The sequence below is a fragment of the Chelonoidis abingdonii genome, chromosome 10, assembly GCF_003597395.2.
Source record: "Chelonoidis abingdonii isolate Lonesome George chromosome 10, CheloAbing_2.0, whole genome shotgun sequence".
Taxonomy (NCBI): Eukaryota; Metazoa; Chordata; order Testudines; family Testudinidae; genus Chelonoidis; species Chelonoidis abingdonii.
In genome coordinates, this window is record NC_133778.1 from 23,437,412 (window position 1) to 23,457,149 (window position 19,738).

At 43.5% G+C, this 19,738-nt stretch overlaps 1 protein-coding gene across 4 annotated transcripts in view; it reads left to right on the plus strand.

Moving 5' to 3' along the window:
* The first annotated feature begins 7,702 nt into the window (after positions 1 to 7,702).
* The window catches only part of SF3B1 (splicing factor 3b subunit 1), a 44,629-nt gene continuing 32,593 nt past the window's right edge, over positions 7,703 to 19,738 (plus strand). For 3 of the 4 annotated variants that reach the window (XR_012656627.1, XR_012656628.1, XM_032803629.2), the window contains exon 1: positions 7,946 to 8,054. Coding sequence is in view for 2 of the 4 variants with exons in the window: in XM_032803629.2 (XP_032659520.1) it covers positions 8,027 to 8,054 (28 nt within the window). In the remaining 2 variants the exon portion in view is untranslated. Of the gene's footprint in view, positions 8,055 to 19,738 lie in introns of all 4 variants that reach the window. The other variant, XM_032803625.2, reaches the window with a different exon arrangement.

Genomic DNA, 19,738 nt, shown 5'->3' on the forward strand with positions numbered 1-19,738 from the left:
AATATGGCCCTCGCTGCTTTATGAGTTCTGCAGGCCTGATCCAGCCCATACTTCTTTAACTTGCCGGCAAGAATGCTGTAGGAGACTGTATCAAAAGCTTTGCTAAAGTCAAGGAATAACACGTTCACTGCTTTCCCCTCATCCATAGAGCCAGTTATTTCATATAGAAGGCAATTAGGTTAGTCAGGCATGACTTGCCCTTGGTGAATCCATGCTGACTGTTCCTGATCACTTTCCTCTCCTCTAAGTACTTCAGAATTTATTCATTAATGACCTGCTCCAGGGCCGGCTTTAGGTCTATTCCACCAATTCCCCCGAATCGGGCCCCACGCCTAAGAGGGCCTCCTGTCCAGTGAGAATCCCTTTTCTGGCTAGAGGCGCCTTTTCAATTTTTACTCACCTGGCGGCGTGCCGGATCTTCAGCGGCACTTGGGTGGCGGGTCCTTCACTTGCTCTGGATCTTCGGCGGCACTTCGGCGGTGGGTCCTTCAGTGCCGCTGAAGACCTGGAGTGAGTGAAGGACTCGCCGCCAAAGTGCTGCCAAAGACTTGGAACACCACCCAGTGAGTACAAGCCCCACATGTTTTTTTACGTGTTGTTTTTTTTTCAGTCATCCCTGCCGGGGCCCCATCGAAACTGTTTGAATTGGGCCCCGCACCTCCTAAAGCTGGCCCCGACCTGCTCCATGGCTTTTCCAGGGACTGAGGTGAGGCTGACTGGCCTGTAGTTCCCTGGATCCTCCTTCTTCCCTTTTTTAAAGCTGGGCACTACATTAGCCTTTTTCCAATCATCTGGGACCTCCCCTGACCACCATGAGTTTTCAAAGATAATGGCCAATGGCTCTGCAACAAAACATAAGAGCAAGCTGACATAGGTTTGGCTCCTTGCCTTAAACTGACTTTCTCTTTCTCCATTCGGATTCAATTTGCTTCCCTCAGAACAAACTTTGGGGATTTATTACAAGCTAATACACTTGGGATCACAGCACATACCCTCCAGCTGTACCTGTCCTGCAGTGTTGTAGAATGCAGTCCCAGACCACAACACCTCACAGGGCAATGCACTAACCCTGCTTCAGTTTCCCCTCATCTGAGATGATCATCTTGGCTTTCAGCACAGTTTGGGTGCTTTGGTGACTTAGTCCTCCAGCTAAATCACAAAAATCCACCCCTTTCAAGGGATCAAAATACAAACAAGTCTTTCACCCCCACCTTGGCAGGCAAGATTCTTCCTGCCTGAGGGACTGTCTTTTCCTTCCTCTTCACCTCATTTTCAGCACTTCCCTCCCAGGCTCTAATCATTCCTATATTCTCCTTATCTACAGGTGTCACTGCACATCATCACAGGGTAGCAATATAGGAGGAACCTGTGGCCACCCTCTTCTATAGAGTCCCAGGCCTGGAAACCCCTTCAGTAACCACAGTCTATTCTGCTTCTCTCACCCAGGGCCTCTTCCTATACTGCAAACCTTCCTGGCAGCCCTGCTTCTTTTTTATAGAGCACCAAACTCTGGAGACTCCACTCATTGTTCTACTCACTCTGGATTCTCTCCCAGGTCTCTTCCTTACCTCCAATCCCGGTCTCAGACTTCTTCCTCAGGGCAGGGGGACCATAATCCGCCTTCCAGAAACTGCTTCATTTCTAGCAAGCTCCTTCCACTTCCCCAAAGTCCTGTTTTACCCCAGGACATCCCTTCCTCCAGTTCTCTCTTGACTCTCAACTCCCCCTCTATCTAAAAAGCAGGGCTCTATCGTGTTCAGGAGGTGGTGACGCTACTGGCACGTGTCCCCCAATATCAGTTGGGTTCCACTATTCCTTCCTGAGTAGCTGTTCTTAAATGGCCATGCCTTGGAACAGAGTGGGTTCAGGAGCGCTGGCAGCCTTTTTGGTGCCCTACGCGGCGGAAGGTCCCGCCCCCAAAATGGCATCCCCGACAGAGGCGGCGGAAGGTCCCGCCCCCGAAATACCACCGATGACCGCGGTGGCCGGATGTTCGGCAACCGCAGTGGCCGAACATCTGGCCACTGTGGTCGCCACCTCACAAATGTCAATGCCCGAGGCGACCGCCTAGGTCGCCTAATGGGTTGCACCAGCCCTGGGTGGGTTGGCCCCAGGTCCCCACTGACAGTAATAGGGACAGCTCACCCTGTTACATGCAGGTATGATTTTTTTTCAAGGCTGGCATTGGGTATATTAGTAAACAGGACCAGTTGCCTACTGCCTTCTCTGTCTTGCTCTTCTGAGACTCACACAGATGTGCAGATTTTTTTTTCTTATAACTACATTTAAAAATGTGAGGCTTTCTTCGGAGTTACATAAGGCTACTGTGCGACAGCTCCACTGGGATACAGGAGTCCTAAATCCAATAGAAATAACTACCTGAGAATCTCCCTGATGTGAGGTGGAGGGAGGCATAGAGCTGGTGGAGCATGATGGGGATATCACAAAAGGAAGGAAAGAATGTGTCAGAGAAGGGGCTACGGTGGCCAGCCATAAGTTAGAGTGGTCCTGGGAAACAGTCCTTTGCTGCTTCCAGAATCTGTGGGGAAGGAAGGATGAAAGCCTGGCCTCCCACTCTCAGACTGCACCAAACTCAATCACAACACAAAATTGGGGCTAGGTTTTCTAGTTTACAGGAGATGGCCTATTCTGAAGTTAATTATTAGAAGTGTTCCTGGGAGTCATGCCCTCTTCAACTATTGAAATATGCCTTATTTCCGTTATGCTGGAGGATGTTTAGTCAGAGCAAGTATTTGTAACTAGAGATGGCCAAGACTCCGAATTTTTATTCCACAGGAAATTCCATCATTTTGAAAATGTTTTGACTCCAAATAAGAGAGGGGAAAAAAAGGAAATTCCAAGAAGTGTTATTTTAGGAAATATTGAAACATTTCCATTTGATTTGTCCTTCCCTGATTTCTAGGGTCTTCTCGCACTGCCTCGACTCTGGGGGATTCTCTGGGTTGCTCCCTGGAAGTCAGAGGTGGCCCAGGAAGTCTCCTGGAATCACAGCAGTCTCCCCCCAGGAACAGAGTGCCTAGAAACTTTTAATAGGCTCCTAGCTATATGTCAGGGTCTCAAGCCAGAGATCTCAGAGCTTCCAAGCTCCCTGCTATGGAGCTGTAAGTCTAGAAGCCTGGGATTCCCTGCCTTGGGGCAGTCAATGTGGCAGGGCCACCCCAGAGCCATGGACCCTTGGAGCCCCAGTCCTTAGACAGTCCACATGGTGGCGATGCCCTGGAGTCATGGATCCTAGAAATCTGGTCTCAGCAGCCTGCTAGATGAGGTGGCAGGAAACCAGGCAGGTTTCTAAATGAACCCTGCCCAGGCAGGATCCCATTGGACCCTTTCTGTCTATTAGCAGAAGTTCATCAACACTGAAATATGTCTGTGAAACATTTAGTTTTGACTAATTAGCATTTTCCAACAACAAACCTGTCATAAACAGATGGTTAAGGGTTAATGTCTCTTTTACCTGTAAACGGTTAGGAAGTTCAGTAAACCTGGCTGACACCTGAGCAGAGGACCAATAGGGGGACAAGATACTTTCAAATCTTGCTGGAGGGAAGTCTTTGTTTGTGCTTTTTTTTGTTTGTTTGTTGTTCGCTCTCGGGACTGAGAGGGACGGGACATCATTCCAGGTTTTCCCAATTTTTCTGAATCAGTCTTTCATGTTTCAAAATTGTAAGTAATAGCCAGGCAAGGCGGATTAGTCTTGTTTGTTTTCCTCAACTTGTAAAGGTTTCTTTTGCTGGAAGGATTTTTACCTCTGTTTGCTGTAACTTTGAATCTAAGGCTGNCCTCCTAGTTTGGTATCATCTGCAAACTTAATAAGCGTACTTTCTATGCCAACATCTAAGTCGTTGATGAAGATATTGAACAGAGCCAGTCCCAAAACAGACCCCTGCGGAACACCATCATGTGACAATGACCCCAATTGGTTACTGTCACCCAAAAACTCCTCAATGCCAAGTGTCAAGGGGGTTACAAGAATATCTTGATGATGGTATGTACATTCTGGTTCACCAGAGAATATCATGTGAGGTCTTAAATGAAAGCCAGGTTTACGCTGGCCGTTAATATTGTTGTGAAATGTATGTACTGACACTAGGTAAGGAGTTATCTATGCATGCTGAAATTGTGTTCCTGAAGTCTGTGTCAAGGCAGAATTGACAAACAGACTTCTGCCAGAGAAATATGTTTATTCACCTGTCTCTTTTGGGCTGCATGTAAATTAAGCATTGGAAACCAACACAGTGGAAGCCCTATTTACATACAAAATCAACAGGGAGTCAGCACACTGGAAAATAAACCCAAGGGGTCAACCCTGATTGTGGGGACAAACAATGTACTTTGGGGGACATAAGGAGAAGGCAAAAGGACACACCTTTATCCCTGCATCTAGGAAGTAAATGGACAGTGTGTTTATATTCATGGAAATCGGCTCTGAACCAGGCTTTGTTCAAAATGCTGCAAAGGACATTTAGGGTCAGCTAAATGTATTTAGACTAAAGGTTAGCCTGTTAAGTTTAGTCTTTAGAAAATGTGTTATACTTTTGTTTTATATATAACCTGTTTTCATTATTCTTACTTGCTATCTCTTAAATCTTGATAAAACAATCATAAGTTTATTGTCAATTAACTATAAATATATCTCAGTTCTGAGGCGTTCTACAAGGAGCTGATCCCGAGTTGAATCATTCAAGCTGGTGTGTATACTGTTCCTTTGGGGACAGCAGACCTGGTATTACTGTGAGTGTTCAGTGGATAAGGGGCTGGCCACTGCAAAGGAATGTTTCAAAGAGGCTCAGGTACGGAGTATACCTGTTAACCTGCGAGGCAAAGGAAGGGCTCACATAGCCCAGAGGAGATTGTTTGGGTGATTAGCAGACTGGAGGTGTCAGGGAGCTAACTTCTACTAAAGCACAAGCAAGCCCCTTTCTCACTGGAGGCAGGAGGGTAACAAGGTGACTCACAGTCCTGAGTACCTTGAGAACCATCACAGTGGCATAGACATGACAGGATTTACCCACAGTTTGCTGGTTAGCTAAGGATCACGTTCCAAACATTGAAGTAAGAAAATTGGAAACAGATAGGATGGTTACAGCTGATTATTTTCTGTTTATGTATTTTAAGTAAAGGAAATACTATAAAAGAAGGTATACAATGAGTAACCATAATGAACAGCAAAAAGACAACCTGATCTATCATGAGGACTTGAGGTCTAAAAGACTGGAGGTGTCTGGAAGCTGACAAGTTAAGTATAAGCAAGACTCTCTCTCACCGAAGGCAAGAGGGTTACAAGGTGACCAACAATCCTGGGTACCCCGAGAACTATCACATTACAAACATTAAACTCCTGCTACATTGAATTCTCATCCATCTTGATCTCCGGACCTGGTTCCCCAAGAGACTCAACAACTAATCCTTTCTGTGGCTATGGGAAGAAGGGATGGGGTGTCAGCAAAGAGTCTAGCAAAACATGAACTGATAAAAGAGAATATAAAAATAAGGGAAGAGAAGAAAAGATCCTCACCATCTTCTAGCTATTTGAATGCCCAGCTCAAATAAATGAAAAAATAACATTACAGTTAGATCATTCCCCAATTAAAACTGAATTAGACCATACAGCTTGACAAGATTTATCTGCAACACAGAAAACAAACTATAATAAAATATTAACTTCCTCCCCATAGCAACATCTATCCCATTAAAAACTCCACCATTTATCCCAATAAAAATTCCAAACAGCTGTGCTGGTCCATCTCAATCTGACCTTAACAGGATCTCTTAAAGTGCCCTTAATGAACTCAAACTGCCAACATTGGTTTGACTAATACATTCATTTACACTTCTCTGGTACATCAGGAAAATAGAAGAGATATGATTTATGACATCTTTGCCCACCTACTTGCTGGTGAGACCAGGTTGCTGACATCTGTCTATATAATCTACCCATCATTTGTATTTATAGAGCACCCATCATGGTAGTGTCTTAGCATAGTATCACTGAGTGTCTGAAAACCATTACAATCTAATAGACTTTGGGAACCTAACTGAAAATGGCGGTGGTCACGCTAACTCAGGAGAATAAAAATAAAAGCCACCACAGCTTTTGCTATAATTTCATGCAGTTTTCTGTTGTTCTTTGTTTAACAGAATACAGAGCCTTTCATCCCTCAGTTGCTAGTCCAAGTCCAATTCAACTTTCTGCATGTTTCCTTTAGGGTTGAAACTTTCCAGGTTTGGTCTGAGTCTAAAGGTGATTTTTTACATTTTAATTTGAGAAAATCCACTTAATATGTTTCTAAGTTTAGTTAAGGTTTCTTTCAAGCCTCTCCAGCCAAGGCAGCCCAAAGGAACATACGGAATTAACGTAATTCCTGAGTGTCCTATGCAGTGTCTAGCAATCACTTTTGTAGGTGCAAAGACCAGCTGCTGTAGCTACGTTGAGAAGGATTTGCAGGCAGTTTGGGTCAGATTTTTACAGGAGTTAGTCACTGAGGCGCTTTTTGAAAATCCCACAAAGCACCTATCTGCATCTTTGGGTGCCTAAAATACCCTTTAAACATACCAGCATAAATCAGGAGTAACTCCAGATAAGTCAGTGGAATTGCATTACTGCAAAACTAGCAAATAAGACCAGACTTGGACAACATTACTTTTCACCAAAAAAAAACCAAAACCCCTCTTAAACATTACAGAAATCATGGTGGTGACATACTGCCACCCATACTCGTAAGTAATACTGCTCCTGTATTCTAAAGTAGCAGCCTCAAACACTGCTACTTGCAGTAGTGTTACTGCAGGGTCATCATCAGATCAGCAGTGATAGAGTAGATCAGATGTCTATCCAAGCCATTTCAGAGTTATGCTGATTTCCTTTGCTGTGGGTTTTGGGTCTGCTTGCAGGTCGCAGGCAGAGCAATTGTGTTGCCACACTGTGCTATAGTGGTATGTCATTCCAGTCAGCACATTGGCACTTAGGTGGAAACTCTGTCACAGTTTGATGATAAGTTGACACTTTCTTGGCATAGTGCCACAATCTCCTAGCACTGTGAAAGGCAAGGGAACAGCTGCCACCAATAGCATGGACATGACTCAAGCTGGGGGTGAATACATGGCATTCCCTGTATTCCTCATCCACCATCTTGTGCTCCAGAATGTTTTTTTAAAAACGTCTGTAGCTTTTATTGTTATGAAGATAACTTCCAAAATATAAAGTAAGCCTAACTGATTCAGTGACTTCTGCCTCCATTTACTGGACGTGAGACAATATCTTTGAGGGATGTGAATTACCTCATTAATCTGTGAGGTTTTAACTCATAGATCCAATTATGAGAATTTAAATGTCAGCATTAACTGTCTCACTGCTTCTCAAAGTGAGTAAGAAAGGAGACAAGGACCATGCAAAGAATATCGGCACACTTTGCTGTGAGTGACATCACATTTTCGTGCCAGGCCCCCCCGGGGCGGGGGGGCTCCAGAGAGCAACCCACTGTGTCATCTCCAGAATCAGGGAGGAACTTCGCCTGGCAGAGCACAGCCGGGCACCCAGGCTCCATGGGCGAGCCAAGCAGAGAACCAAGCCTTGACACGGGCACAGCGTCCTGTGAGCGGCATCCGTCCCTGGGATCCCGACTGGGCGGAGCTAGGAAAAGCTCCACCCCAGCTCTGGCCCCTCAGGAGCGGGCTGTCTGTCACGGTGCAGTGAAGCCAAACACGCGGAGGGTAACAAACTCGTGTGGGGGGGGGGGGGGGGGGTGCCCGCCTACAAACAATCGTGCCCCTACGTCGCTCGGGCGCTTTCCACGCCCGGGAGGGGTCCAGCATTGCGCCTGCGCAATTGTCACCCCCCCCCCGTCGACGCAACAGCACTTGCGCAGCGAGTCTCCATCGCCCCGGACCGTGTTTACCTGACATACACTGCGCCTGCGCAGCGAGTCTCCCCTCCCCCCGCCCCTCGTAGCGGAAGTGGCTGGGGACTGGGAGCTCCAGTTCCGTCTCGGTGTTCGCGCTGCACAAAATGGCGAAGATTGCCAAGACCCACGAAGGTGAGAAATGGAGCCACCCCCGCTGGGGTGCGCGCGCCTTGTTGCCCCTGGGCACCGCGTCGCCGGGCCCGGTTGACCGCATGGGGAGCGCCGCAGGCCGCGGCGAGCGGTGGGTGGGCGAGCGGGCGAGTGGGCAGGGCCTGCGTGTAATGGCGTCTCTGCCTGTGTCTGCTCCAGGCCCCCCCGGTCTGGCCTGGCACCATCCGGGCCGCCTCGCCGCGGGAGAGCGGCGGTGGGTTAGCGGCGGGCGCCGAGCGAGGAGAGCGGGGGTGGTGGACGCAGTAACACGGGGGCGGGCGGGAGCGGCTGCGCTTCTTTTTTTGAAGGTGACGTCTGGCCCGCGAGCCCCCGGTCCGTCTCCGGTCGGAGCCCGGCTCGGTCCTCCGCAGTCGCCTTCCCGGCTCCGGGTAGAGGCGAGCCATGTGCGGATCCAGTCTGGATGTGATTCCGTTTCGGAAACTCCACCTAGCTCCCCAGGCTCTCACCGCGCTCCCATTCTCGTTACCTTTCATTTGGAAATACAAACAGGGGTTATTGTCTCCTACCGACTAAAAAGCGTTGCACCAAAGCTAGGTGGGGGTATTCTCGCTCTACAGGTGGTTGCACGACAAGTCCGAAAACTTATTAAATACTGCCTGTTACAGTTTACTATCTTTACACACAAGGGACTGGGAGTTGGTAACACTAGTTGATCTTCTGGCATAGTCTCTTTCTCGCTCGACCTCCTCCATATCAATAGTATTTATTTTGTAATAAAAGATTTGATACTGGGTTGCTAGGGTGAACAGAGATACTTGTCACTTATGTAGTGCCCAGGTGTGGTGATGTTTCTGAAATACTGTTAGCCACTCTGCCCAAGTGAGGTTATACAGTAATTTGTCGTAATGAGAGCCCAGTTCTACATGGTAGGAGCACTGTTGACTTCATTGAGGCTCTGATGGCTGTAAAAGGATCTCTTCAAGCACAGTCAGTTGCAGGATTGGGCCCTTAACTTGTCATTATAACAACTGCTGTTATAAAAAGTTTATGTGGGTTATTTGTAGCCAGATTCATTTCCCCAACTGAGCATATGCAAAAACTGCCTTGCTGGATTATGTCTGCAGTACTTCCTAGTTCTGAAACAGCTTCAAAGCAAATTGTGAGATAACTTATAGAACAAAGGCACTTAGTAGTCCACCACACATATAAACAATTTATTTGAATGCATCATACACCACTCAGATGAAGGGTGTTGATCTGCCAGGATTTGTCTGTACTGGGAGACTTCATAACCATAATTTACTAATGCAGCTTGCCTGGTGGTTGTGATGGTGGACCCTGTAATGTAGACAAGGTGCATTCGTTTCTGGTTATTTCAGGGGCATGGGGCATTGGTGCACCTCAGTTCCTCCTATTGTCTGCCTGTGGTCTGTAATACCTTGGTCTATTTTCAGTTATTGGGTGTAGTGTATGGATGCTGGGGTGATGCTGGTAGTCTATGAATGTGCAGGATATCAGACTGAATAATCTGATGATCCTTCTTGGCTTTAAACTCTATGACTGTGTGGCCATGTCTACGCTATGGAGACTATAGCAGCATGGTTATAGTGCTGTAGCCGTGCTGGGATGGGTCCATAGTGTAGATGCAGAGTATAGTGATGGAAGGGGGTTTTCTGTCACTATAGGAATGCCATCTCTCTGCTCTGGGTTTGGTCAGCATAGGTACTGCACTCAGGGTTGTAGATTGTTCAAACCCCTGAGTACTGTAGGTGTGTCAACCTAAATTTTAAATATAGATAAGGCCTATCATTGTGCAGAGAATCTGAGTATTCCGTGGGTTGCCAGGGAGACTGAGTTTCTTCGGTGTCTTGTCTGTGCTACCAGACTTCATAACCATAATTTACCAAAAATGGTAACAATACAAATATAAATTCCAATCGTGCAAACATGCACATGCTTAATTTAACCAGCTTCATACTCCATTGGCTTTAAAGGGACTATGGACTAAGGCCACGTCTACACTACGGGATAATATCGAATTAGCTAAAATCGGTTTTATAAAACTGATATTATAAATTCGATTTCATGCGGCCACACTAGGCACAGTAATTCGTCAAACTACTATGACTTGTGTGGCCACACGTCAGAACGCTTAGTGAGATAGGCAAGTCTGATAGCACGCGAATGGCATTTGCCCAGATGCGACTCGGTTTATGGTTCTCTTTCTGAGGCTCTAGACGCCGCAAGGTAATCGTGTATAGGCAGCTAGGCTTGGCTTTCTGTGAGAACACCTCAGAAATCAGTTGCTCAGCGCAATGAGTATGGTGCTTTTGTTTTAGTTCAAATCATGTAGCTGGCCAGTAGGTGATTTCTTAGGTGGAGTGAGAGGGTGTTAAGGGCTTAAGTCATGAAATCCGCCTGCAAGGAGCCACTGAGAGGAGGTGAATTACAACTAGGATCATGACTAGCTTCTAATTGTTGGTTCCCATAGGAGACGTATAACTTGCGTCACGTTTGAGATTAGGCTGTTTAGTAATGGAAGATGATATGTGGTTTCTCTGCTTTAGTGCGAGGTGTCTACTTCTCATGTAACATCTATGCTGATAACTTCTTGCATTTATAGACTCAGCCAAAAGTTTGGTGAAGTGGCCAACAATTTGTCTCGATCTTGTGCCTGTTTTCAGCCCTGTCATTCGCTCTGGGTTTCAGGTGCAGAGTTTTATACGATGAATCACTTGACAACTTTCAGGCAATAGCAGGAAGAGGCTAAGATCTACATGAGTTAATGTGGGAGCTAACTAGGGGTGCTAGTACGAGAATTCTTGGTTTTGCTTACTAGAGCATGTGTGATGACTGTTGATTGGGAGAACTTGAGACTTTGTCCTGTAGAGTTTAAGAGGTTCCCTGAATAAGACCACTTGTTGGCATATGGTGATTTGCTCTCCTATCACACGTGCATATACTCTAAGACATTCGCACGTTCAATACTTGATGCAATATCTGCTATCAGAGTTTTACAAAATAGTTCTGCCAGTAGTGGGTTTCTTTTTGAGAACACACCATAATAATCTGTTTATCCTACAATAAAAATTTCGTTGAATCTAAAAGAATGTGAATTCAATATATATAAACATGTAGAGTTTACATTCATGTACAAGTAATGGCAGGTCCATATTTTATACATTGAAATAATATTACAGTATGTTTATATTGTATGATGATATGATTGTAGGATGCCGCCATTGATTCTCTCTCATCTCTTAAACAGTAAGGCAGATTGATAAGTGTATGGTAATACTGAGTGCATATATTGACTATTTTTCTAAGATGGCATCTACATGAAAATATCCACACTCTGTGAACAGTGACTAGATCACTGTACTTGACTTTCAGACTCTATCCCAAGTGAGGAGAGTTAGCTAATTATATACCTAAAGGCAGAAAAAAGGAGTCTTATTCACTAGCTGTTTAAAGTAATGATGAAAGCTATATACACAACCAAAATAACTTAAAGTTGTGTATCCATGAGTTGTGTACTTAAGATTCACCTATCTGAGTTTATAATAACACAACCAATAACTCAAGGAGCTCTAAAAAATTCTACTAGATGTCTGTTGCCTGTCTTCTGGTTTCATACTGCTGATTGTCAACCACACTTTTCAGTCCACTTTCTTGGAAGAATCATAGCAATAGCAATGTCCCTCCTATAGGCGCACCTAAATACAGAGATCTCTCTGAGCACTTCTCACCTTTTTGGGAACTCAAACTCGTGAGATTTGTTTTTGTTTTGTTTTGTTTTTTTTACTTATTTGTTTTGTTTTATGTCGGGAGTTGTAACAAAGAAAATTCAGGATATGGTAACAGTATACTAGTTAAAGCTTTAAGATGTATAGCTTGAACATAAAGTGATTAATACTACCAGGCATGTGTGGCACCCCTATTCACAGAAAGGAGTACTTTAAAGTCACCTCGATCCCATGTAAGTCATTAAGCAATAGGCCATTAGTTAATTTCCAATGGGCGTAAATACTTGGCATTTCTAGTCCTATGGCCCCCAATTAATAATTTCATCTCCAAAGGAAGTCACTCAGATATAGTCACAAAATCACTATAATAACAGAACATTAAGAAATTACCAGATTGGAATCAGATTAGTGCGTACATTTCATAGTCCCAGCATCCAGTCTCTAGCATAGCCATTATCAATATGCTTCTGAGGACGGTGCATGGACACTGAATCTCAGCCATGTGCAAATATAATGTAACTAATCTCGCGCTTATGCAACCTATCATCCTACCATGACATTTGGTAGGTTGTTTAGGTGTCCTATATATGTCATAATGTATAAATCCCTATCGCAGACTTCGAGGGTGTTATCTCTTATCCTTAATTTACTAACTGCATATTCTTTATCAATTGTAGTGTCCTAGTTTACAAACGAAAAAACAACTAATCCAATATTCTCCTCAGCACTACTTGCTCTGCAAATTAGATTCCACCGCGCAGTGCAAATTTGAGTGCATTTATTGTTTAATACGAATCTAGGATTGCTTCAAATGTCCTACAATTCGTGTTTTTTTTTAAAATTAAACACGTTGAACATCTGTGTGTTTTGTATTAACAAAAGATACGAAATATTCTAGATGTACTCTATATGCAAACCCTTCTTCGCTCGATTTCATGGGGCGGCGAGACCTATTCCCTAAGTTCTGTACCCTTACAATATACACCTCTCCTTTGTATGCGCTCTCTAAGCAGTTCAAGATCTCTTCAGTCTTTATAACGAGGTAAAGTTTTCTCCATAAATCTAATCACTGTTCGTTCTTTTCATAATGCATGAATACGTGTCGCGCTATTTATGGAGAAGTTACACGTATGTAGCAGTTCACGTATTTTGTTTGGGATATTTACTGTATGCATATTAATTTAGTTAAACAGGGCAGGGCCTGCTAGGAGAGCTTGCAGACGGAAATACGTGTCTAGATAATGAGGTCATAGGGCTATACACTGCTGGAGAGGGAACCATTAAAAGAATGATGAGCTGATTAAGTTGTGCAAAGGATGCTTCTGTTACTTGAATGCCAGGTCAATATGCCACACACAGCTGTTTGCAGGCCTGGGATGGAACATGATCCAAAAGGTACATGTGAATACGGGTTAAAAGATACTCTCCTAGAACTCAGAGGGTTGGTATGTCAATTGTTTTCCCGGAGGCTCTCTTATGACGGAGCCAGCTGAACAGACACACTCGACTCTTACAGTAGTCACGACTGAGACAGATTTCGCTTGGATGCTCCCCTCGTTCCGCCGAGCCATCTACGGATGGGTGGAGCACTCTACGGTGGAGGTAGGTTGTAGATAGAGCCTGTTTTATCTATGTTTATTAAGATCCTGTATCTTATTCTTTTGCGGCTGGATTGTCCCATTGGTTAAGATTAGACTCAAGGAGCTTGATTTAATGAAGAAACGGGCTGGAGCTATATTTATCTACTATATTTCACAGCTTTCAAAGTGGAAGAATTGCACGGGCTGAACACATTCAGGGCTGCTGAAGTAATCACACCGGGTGGTAATAACTAAGGAGGCTTGTCAGAGCTGACTAAATCGCGTGTACTTCGGTCGGCTACAAAGATGTGTAGAGACTCCACTAGGTTTCCACCCCAGGAGAGGTGGGCGAGAGTAAGCCTACGCCATGAAGGGGATGCACACAGAGAGGACCAAGGAAACTGGCAGATCACGAGATCGGCACGGCACCATGGAGCCTATTCAAGCTTTTTTTTTTTCCGGCACCTGGATAGTGTGTACTGGATGCCTGCGGACAGAGAGGCGATACCAGGCTACACAGCAGCATCCATTGCTTTGCATGATAACAGAGTGGTTACCGTCGTTCTGTACCGTCTACTGCCGGAGGAAAACTGCAATGAGATGACGGTTATCTTCTCCCCCTCTTATTCTGTCCAGTGCTATCATGGAGTGCCCCTGGCTGAAATCGGCCGGGGGGTGCAACCGCAAAAGCAAAATTGGGGCTGACTTCCCTGACTCAATCCCTCCCTTGTGCGTTTGTAAAATAGATCGTCCTGCCTAGAATACTGGGGCAAGGTACTAGAGGGACCAAGTGATCAGAGAGCACAGCTGCTCCGTCGTCAGTATTCACAGGGTGTGTCCCTGCAAACAAACCCCACCCATTGCTCCCTCCTCCCCCAACCTTCCTGGGCTACTCGTGGCAGTGCCCCTCCCCATTTCTGTCATACCAGTTATAAAGAATGCAGGAATAAGAAAGCAGAGCTTGTTTAGTGAGATTAAATGGAGGGGGAGGCAGTCCTCCCAGGGCTATGACAGTCCAGGCCAGAACATTAAGCGGTGCGGAGAGAGGGCCCAGCATGCGCTGCTATGATAGTCCAGGCAGTACTGGAAGGTCTTTTTCTTTACACAGGAGAAGCCTTGGAGGCGCTGATGAAGTTCAGCCCCCCAGTGTGCTATGAAATGAACCCGACGAGTACCAGCCGTTTGTACCAGTCTTACTGGGAGTAATGGGAGTGCATTCCATCCCATTTTTACCCAGCGCCCCCTGGGCAGCGACGGCCCTCACCTTGAGGCCAGCCAGGACACTCACCGGCTGATGGCGTATGACGGACTATCAGTCATTATTGCACATCTACCCACTGGGGAGGAGGGGAGGAAGCAGATACTGCTCTTCCACTGCGCAGCACGCGTCTACCAGCAGCATCAGTAACATAGGGTGACATTGAAAGAAGTCAAGAAAATTGATTTCTTCCCTTGCTCTTCACGTGGTTGGGTGGGCGAGGGGGGCCGGGGGGACTGAGCGGAGCTACCCCTGAACCGGACGCCAGAATTACTTGTGTTTGAACCTACAACATGGGGAGCTCAGCCAAGATGCAATATTTTTCAAGAGACTGCTGTGGACTGGTGGATAGCTGGAGTCTCAGTACCCCCTCCATCCATAGAGCATCATTTGAGTCTCTGGCTTCCCGTTACGTGTCACGCAGCGCTGTCGTATCCTGGAAGATTTTTTTCAAACGCTTTGCATTTCATGTTCTGTAACGGAGCTCTGATAGAACGATTTGTCTCCCATAGCAGCGATCAGATCTAGTATCTCCCGTATGTCCATGGCTGGAGCCTTTTTTGGATTTGAGACTGCCATCGCCACCCGTGCTGATCGACAGAGTCCACGCTGGGCAAACAGGAAATGTAATTCAAAAGTTCGCGTGGCTTTTCCTGTTTACATGCCGCTGCCATCTGAGTTCAGATTGCTGTCCAGAGCGGTCAGTGGTGAACTGTGGGATACGCCCTGGAGGCCAATTAACGTCGATTTCCTCCACTACTAACACGTAATCCATATGTTAAATCTGAATTTAGAGCTACTCCTCTCGTCGGGGAGGAGTACAGAAATCGATTTAAAGAGCCCTTTATATCGATATAAAGGGCGTTGTAGTGTGGACGGGTACAGCGTTAAATCGATTTAATGCTCTTTAAATCGATTTAATGCTCTTTAAATCGATTTAAACACGTAGTGTAGACCAGGCCTAAGCATGAGCATGTTTGCAGGGTGGGTTAGTCTAACTGCCAGGTGTTAGCCTTGGATCACACATGATATGAGTTTTTGTTTCATACTAGTTCTCCTAGAATATTGTCAGCATGATTAACAACCACATTTGTGTTCATTGTTGCAACTGCAGAGTTTTGTAGTATATAGCTAAATTTTCCAAGAAGGATGTCTAAGAAAAAGATATATCATAAAGCAATTTTCCAGGGGTCAGAACAGAGAGATTAACAGCTTCAAATTCTTATTGTCAACTGGATAATTTTAAAGGGATCCTGTCAGGCATAATTATTTTGCTTATGTATGAGCACCTAAAAGTGATTTGCTAGAAACAAAAGTGAAACTGAATAATTGGGCTCAGTGTCCAAACTGAGGCTTTGTCTATGCTATGGACCTTGCAGCTGCACAGCTGTACTGCTGTAAGGTCTCACATGTAGCTGCTTTTTGCTAGCAGGCACCTGCTGGCATAATTAAACTATCCCCAATGAGCAATATTAGCTGTGTTGGCAGGTTTTTTTTGTTTGTTTTTGTTTTGTTTTTTTTGTTTTCTGTTTTTACAACCCCAACCAACAAAAGTTTTACTGACCAAAGTGGTAGTGTAGACAAAGCCTAACTGAAATAGACAAAAAATAGAGTGAATTGGGAAAAGTAAATTAAATTAAAAATATTTCTTTAATATGTTAATACCGGGCCAGATTCTTATACGTTTTCTCACATTGAATAGTACCTTATGCCACAAGCAGCCAACTGAAGTAAATGGAGCTGTTTGTGGTGTAAGGTATTACCAATGTGAATTCGGTTATCACATTCTGGCCTACCTGGAAAAAAAAGTGCTTTGTCTAAATTATTTTTAATTTGAAGATATCAGTTGTATTTGTAAAGATTCAGTGCTCAATACCCGTTTTTCTAGCTTAATCATACTCACGATACTATGCTTTGTTTAAATACCATGGTTTATAAAATTTACAAAATAGGGTGAAATACAGAAAAGGAAGAATTGATACTTTCATGTTGTCAGATATTATAATTTTCTTCTTCAATATTAAAAGCAAAGAAAGATTAGAATGCAGTATAGTTCTTCTTCAGACTTAAATTAACAATTCTACCTGTCTTTGATTTCCTACACTAAGCGGGGTTGTGTCTGATCAGGAGTTGTATGAGTGATCTCTACAAAAAAACCACTTGCTGTAACTTGCCTCTGCAGTGTTAATTGAGCTTTTTCCTTTTAAAGGGGTGTCTTCACTAGACTCTCTTGCCACAAAACTTTTGCTATTGCTACAATGTGTTCAATTCTACTGGTGGTAGAACTGATAAGGCTCCAGAGAGTTGTTTTAAGCACTGTCACACAAATTGATCTACACAACATAGTCCTTAAGACGTGACAGATATTGATGCCTTAGTTATTTGAGTGATACGGTGTAACTGAACCACTGGTGATAATGGGAAATTTTTGCAGCCTGTTCCTGTTGAAAACAAACAGTTGTGAGGGTACACAAGGAATGCAGAATTGGGGCCTAAATCAATGCTGACCTTATACTGAGTGTGTGTGTTTTAGTTACTGTCTTTTTGGAAAGAGATAATATACTATTTTACTTTGAAAAATACCATAAAAGTTGCGTGGTAACGTTCCATAGTCGTCATATCTCAATGATTCCATATCAGATTTGCTCACAATTAAAATCCATTTTTCTATCCAGCAGCCCTGAAAACTACTCCTGAGCCTTCAGACTGGGTTCTTTAATTCTCACACATGGTAACCAGTTATAAGGATTTGTCAGGTCAAATTATTCCCTCAGTTGCATATGTACAAAACATTTCCTTGTAATGCTTACCATAATTTGACCTGCATTATTTTTTAATTATTAGTGACAGTGTGTGAGAGGAAGGGAACCCAGCTTTGATTTCCGATCTGATTGAGTTTGTAGAGCTGACAGATACAATTTAAAAGATGCGGTTTTTTCCCCCTAAATTAAGCCATTTTTATGTGAATCAGTAACCCACTATAAACCTGGAAGTCTAAAAGTCCACTTTAGTTTGATTTGACTCTGTGTTTCTATGTGGCTCAAGATTTCAGATTTTAAAATAAGTTTTACAAAACCTAATATTAGTAGCTTTTAATGAAAATAAAGTTTTAGACACCAGACTGAGTCACAAATCCTGTAAAATTTTTAAAACTTAACAGTTTTTAATTTAGTTTTAAAAATCTTACAGGATTTGTGACCCAGCCTGGTGTCTAATGCAAGATAACTGGACAATAAATCTGACAAATCCATTCATCCTGGAAAGTAGAAATGAAATGAAGAGAGATAATAAAGAACACAAATAGTGAAAAGTTTTTAAAAATCCTTTCAGCTTTAATTATCCTAAGATGATCTACCAGCTGACAGTGCTTCTTAAAAATTGAGCATTAGACCATTTATGGTCATTACAAATGTTTAGGGGATTTCTGCAAGTGTGGAGTATAAACCTAGTGTTCTGATCAAGTATTGGGTGCTGAAATTGCCTCCTCCAGTTTTGATCAGATAATGTCTTAAAATAGCTCTCTATTGAAATGAAGTACAATAGGAGTGCAAATACAGCCAGACGTTTTGTGGGGATTTCTGTCCTCTTTGCTGATGAATCCATATCTTTGCTATCACTGTAATGTATTTTGAGTAATTGTTATATTAAATTATAATTGAAAATTTAATTCTTGTTGCGCAATTATAAATGGTGGGCACACGCTATAATCCCATTTATAATTATAGCTTCTAACAGTTCTAGGGACACAAAGATTCTTATTTCTTGTTCGTTGGTTTGGTTGGGAATATAATAGAGTTGTACATTTGAATCTTCGGGAGGTAGTGAATGTCTGGCATTGTTATAGTTTTATTACACTGGTCTACAATTTTTGAGAAGTTGTCTGCTTCAGAGATAAAATGTGGTATTTATTATGTATTTTGATGTGCTGAATTCAAATATGACAATTTAAACAACTCTTCTTTCTAAGATATTAATTTTTAATCTAATGTCTATGTTATGTGAGATAGTAGAGTTTAATCATTAATTTGAAACCTGAGTCTTTTATGTCTTTATGGTTGCCTTACATGATAATTATATTCACCGTCCTGTTATGGTACCATTTTTTAAAAATCATGCAAAGTGTTATATAAATAAAATTTATATGAAACAAAAAGGCAAAAAACTTTGTACATCGTTTAGTCCTATTCAGTGGTCTTACTTGTCAGTCGTCTGGCGTTTCTCTTGTATTCATTAAATGGAGCACTCTCTTGTCATCTTCAGCATAGTCTGCAAGCATTTTGATGGTCATTTGCCCTGAATAGCGTTTCTCCATTTTTGCAATTGTCCTGGTGAAATCGCGTCGCTGTGCTCGATCCCTCATGCTCCGCAGTGTGGAAAAAAATCTAGATGACGAGGTGCAAAAATGTATCTGAATGACAGTTGCACCAGACTTTTATTGCCTTCCTGAGGAATTTTCCATCCAACAACCTGTTAGTTGCTTCTGCCTTGTTGTGCTTCGAGAAATTTATGCCACTAACTGGAAGGCTTTCCATGCCTCTTTCCTTGCCACTCAGTGCATGGTCAAAATTGCAATCATCTCAATAATCACGAATCTGGACAACCAAATACACCTTCTTATCTTAGCTCACTTAAACCTTGGAAAATTTCCACGAATGATACTGAAGCGCTTGTTTGTCAAGCTCTTGACAAACTTCTCAGTCAGACCCATCTTGATGTTAAGGTGCATAACAAAATCTTTCCTTGATTCACACAAGTATGTGGATGCTGAACAACTTCCTTTTTGTGTGTGTTTGCTTTCTTTTCTCCTCCCACCTCCAAGACTGCGGAAGTACCAATCTTTTTAGTAGTGGAATCTCTTGCGACACTTATCCTCATTCGGCTAGAGAAAACAGCAAGTTGACTTTGTATCCACAGTCTGTCAGAACCAAGAAGAAGAGAGCAACAACCTTCAAATCTCCACGAGACTGCCACTGATGTCGTTCATAGTTTAGCAACCTCAAAAGTTGTCTCATTGTCATAGTTTCTTTCAATTTGACTGCATCTCAACTGAAACTCGATGGCAAAACTTGCCATATGCAGCAAAAACGATTTAAGACTCATCTTCGATGAATCAATGAACAA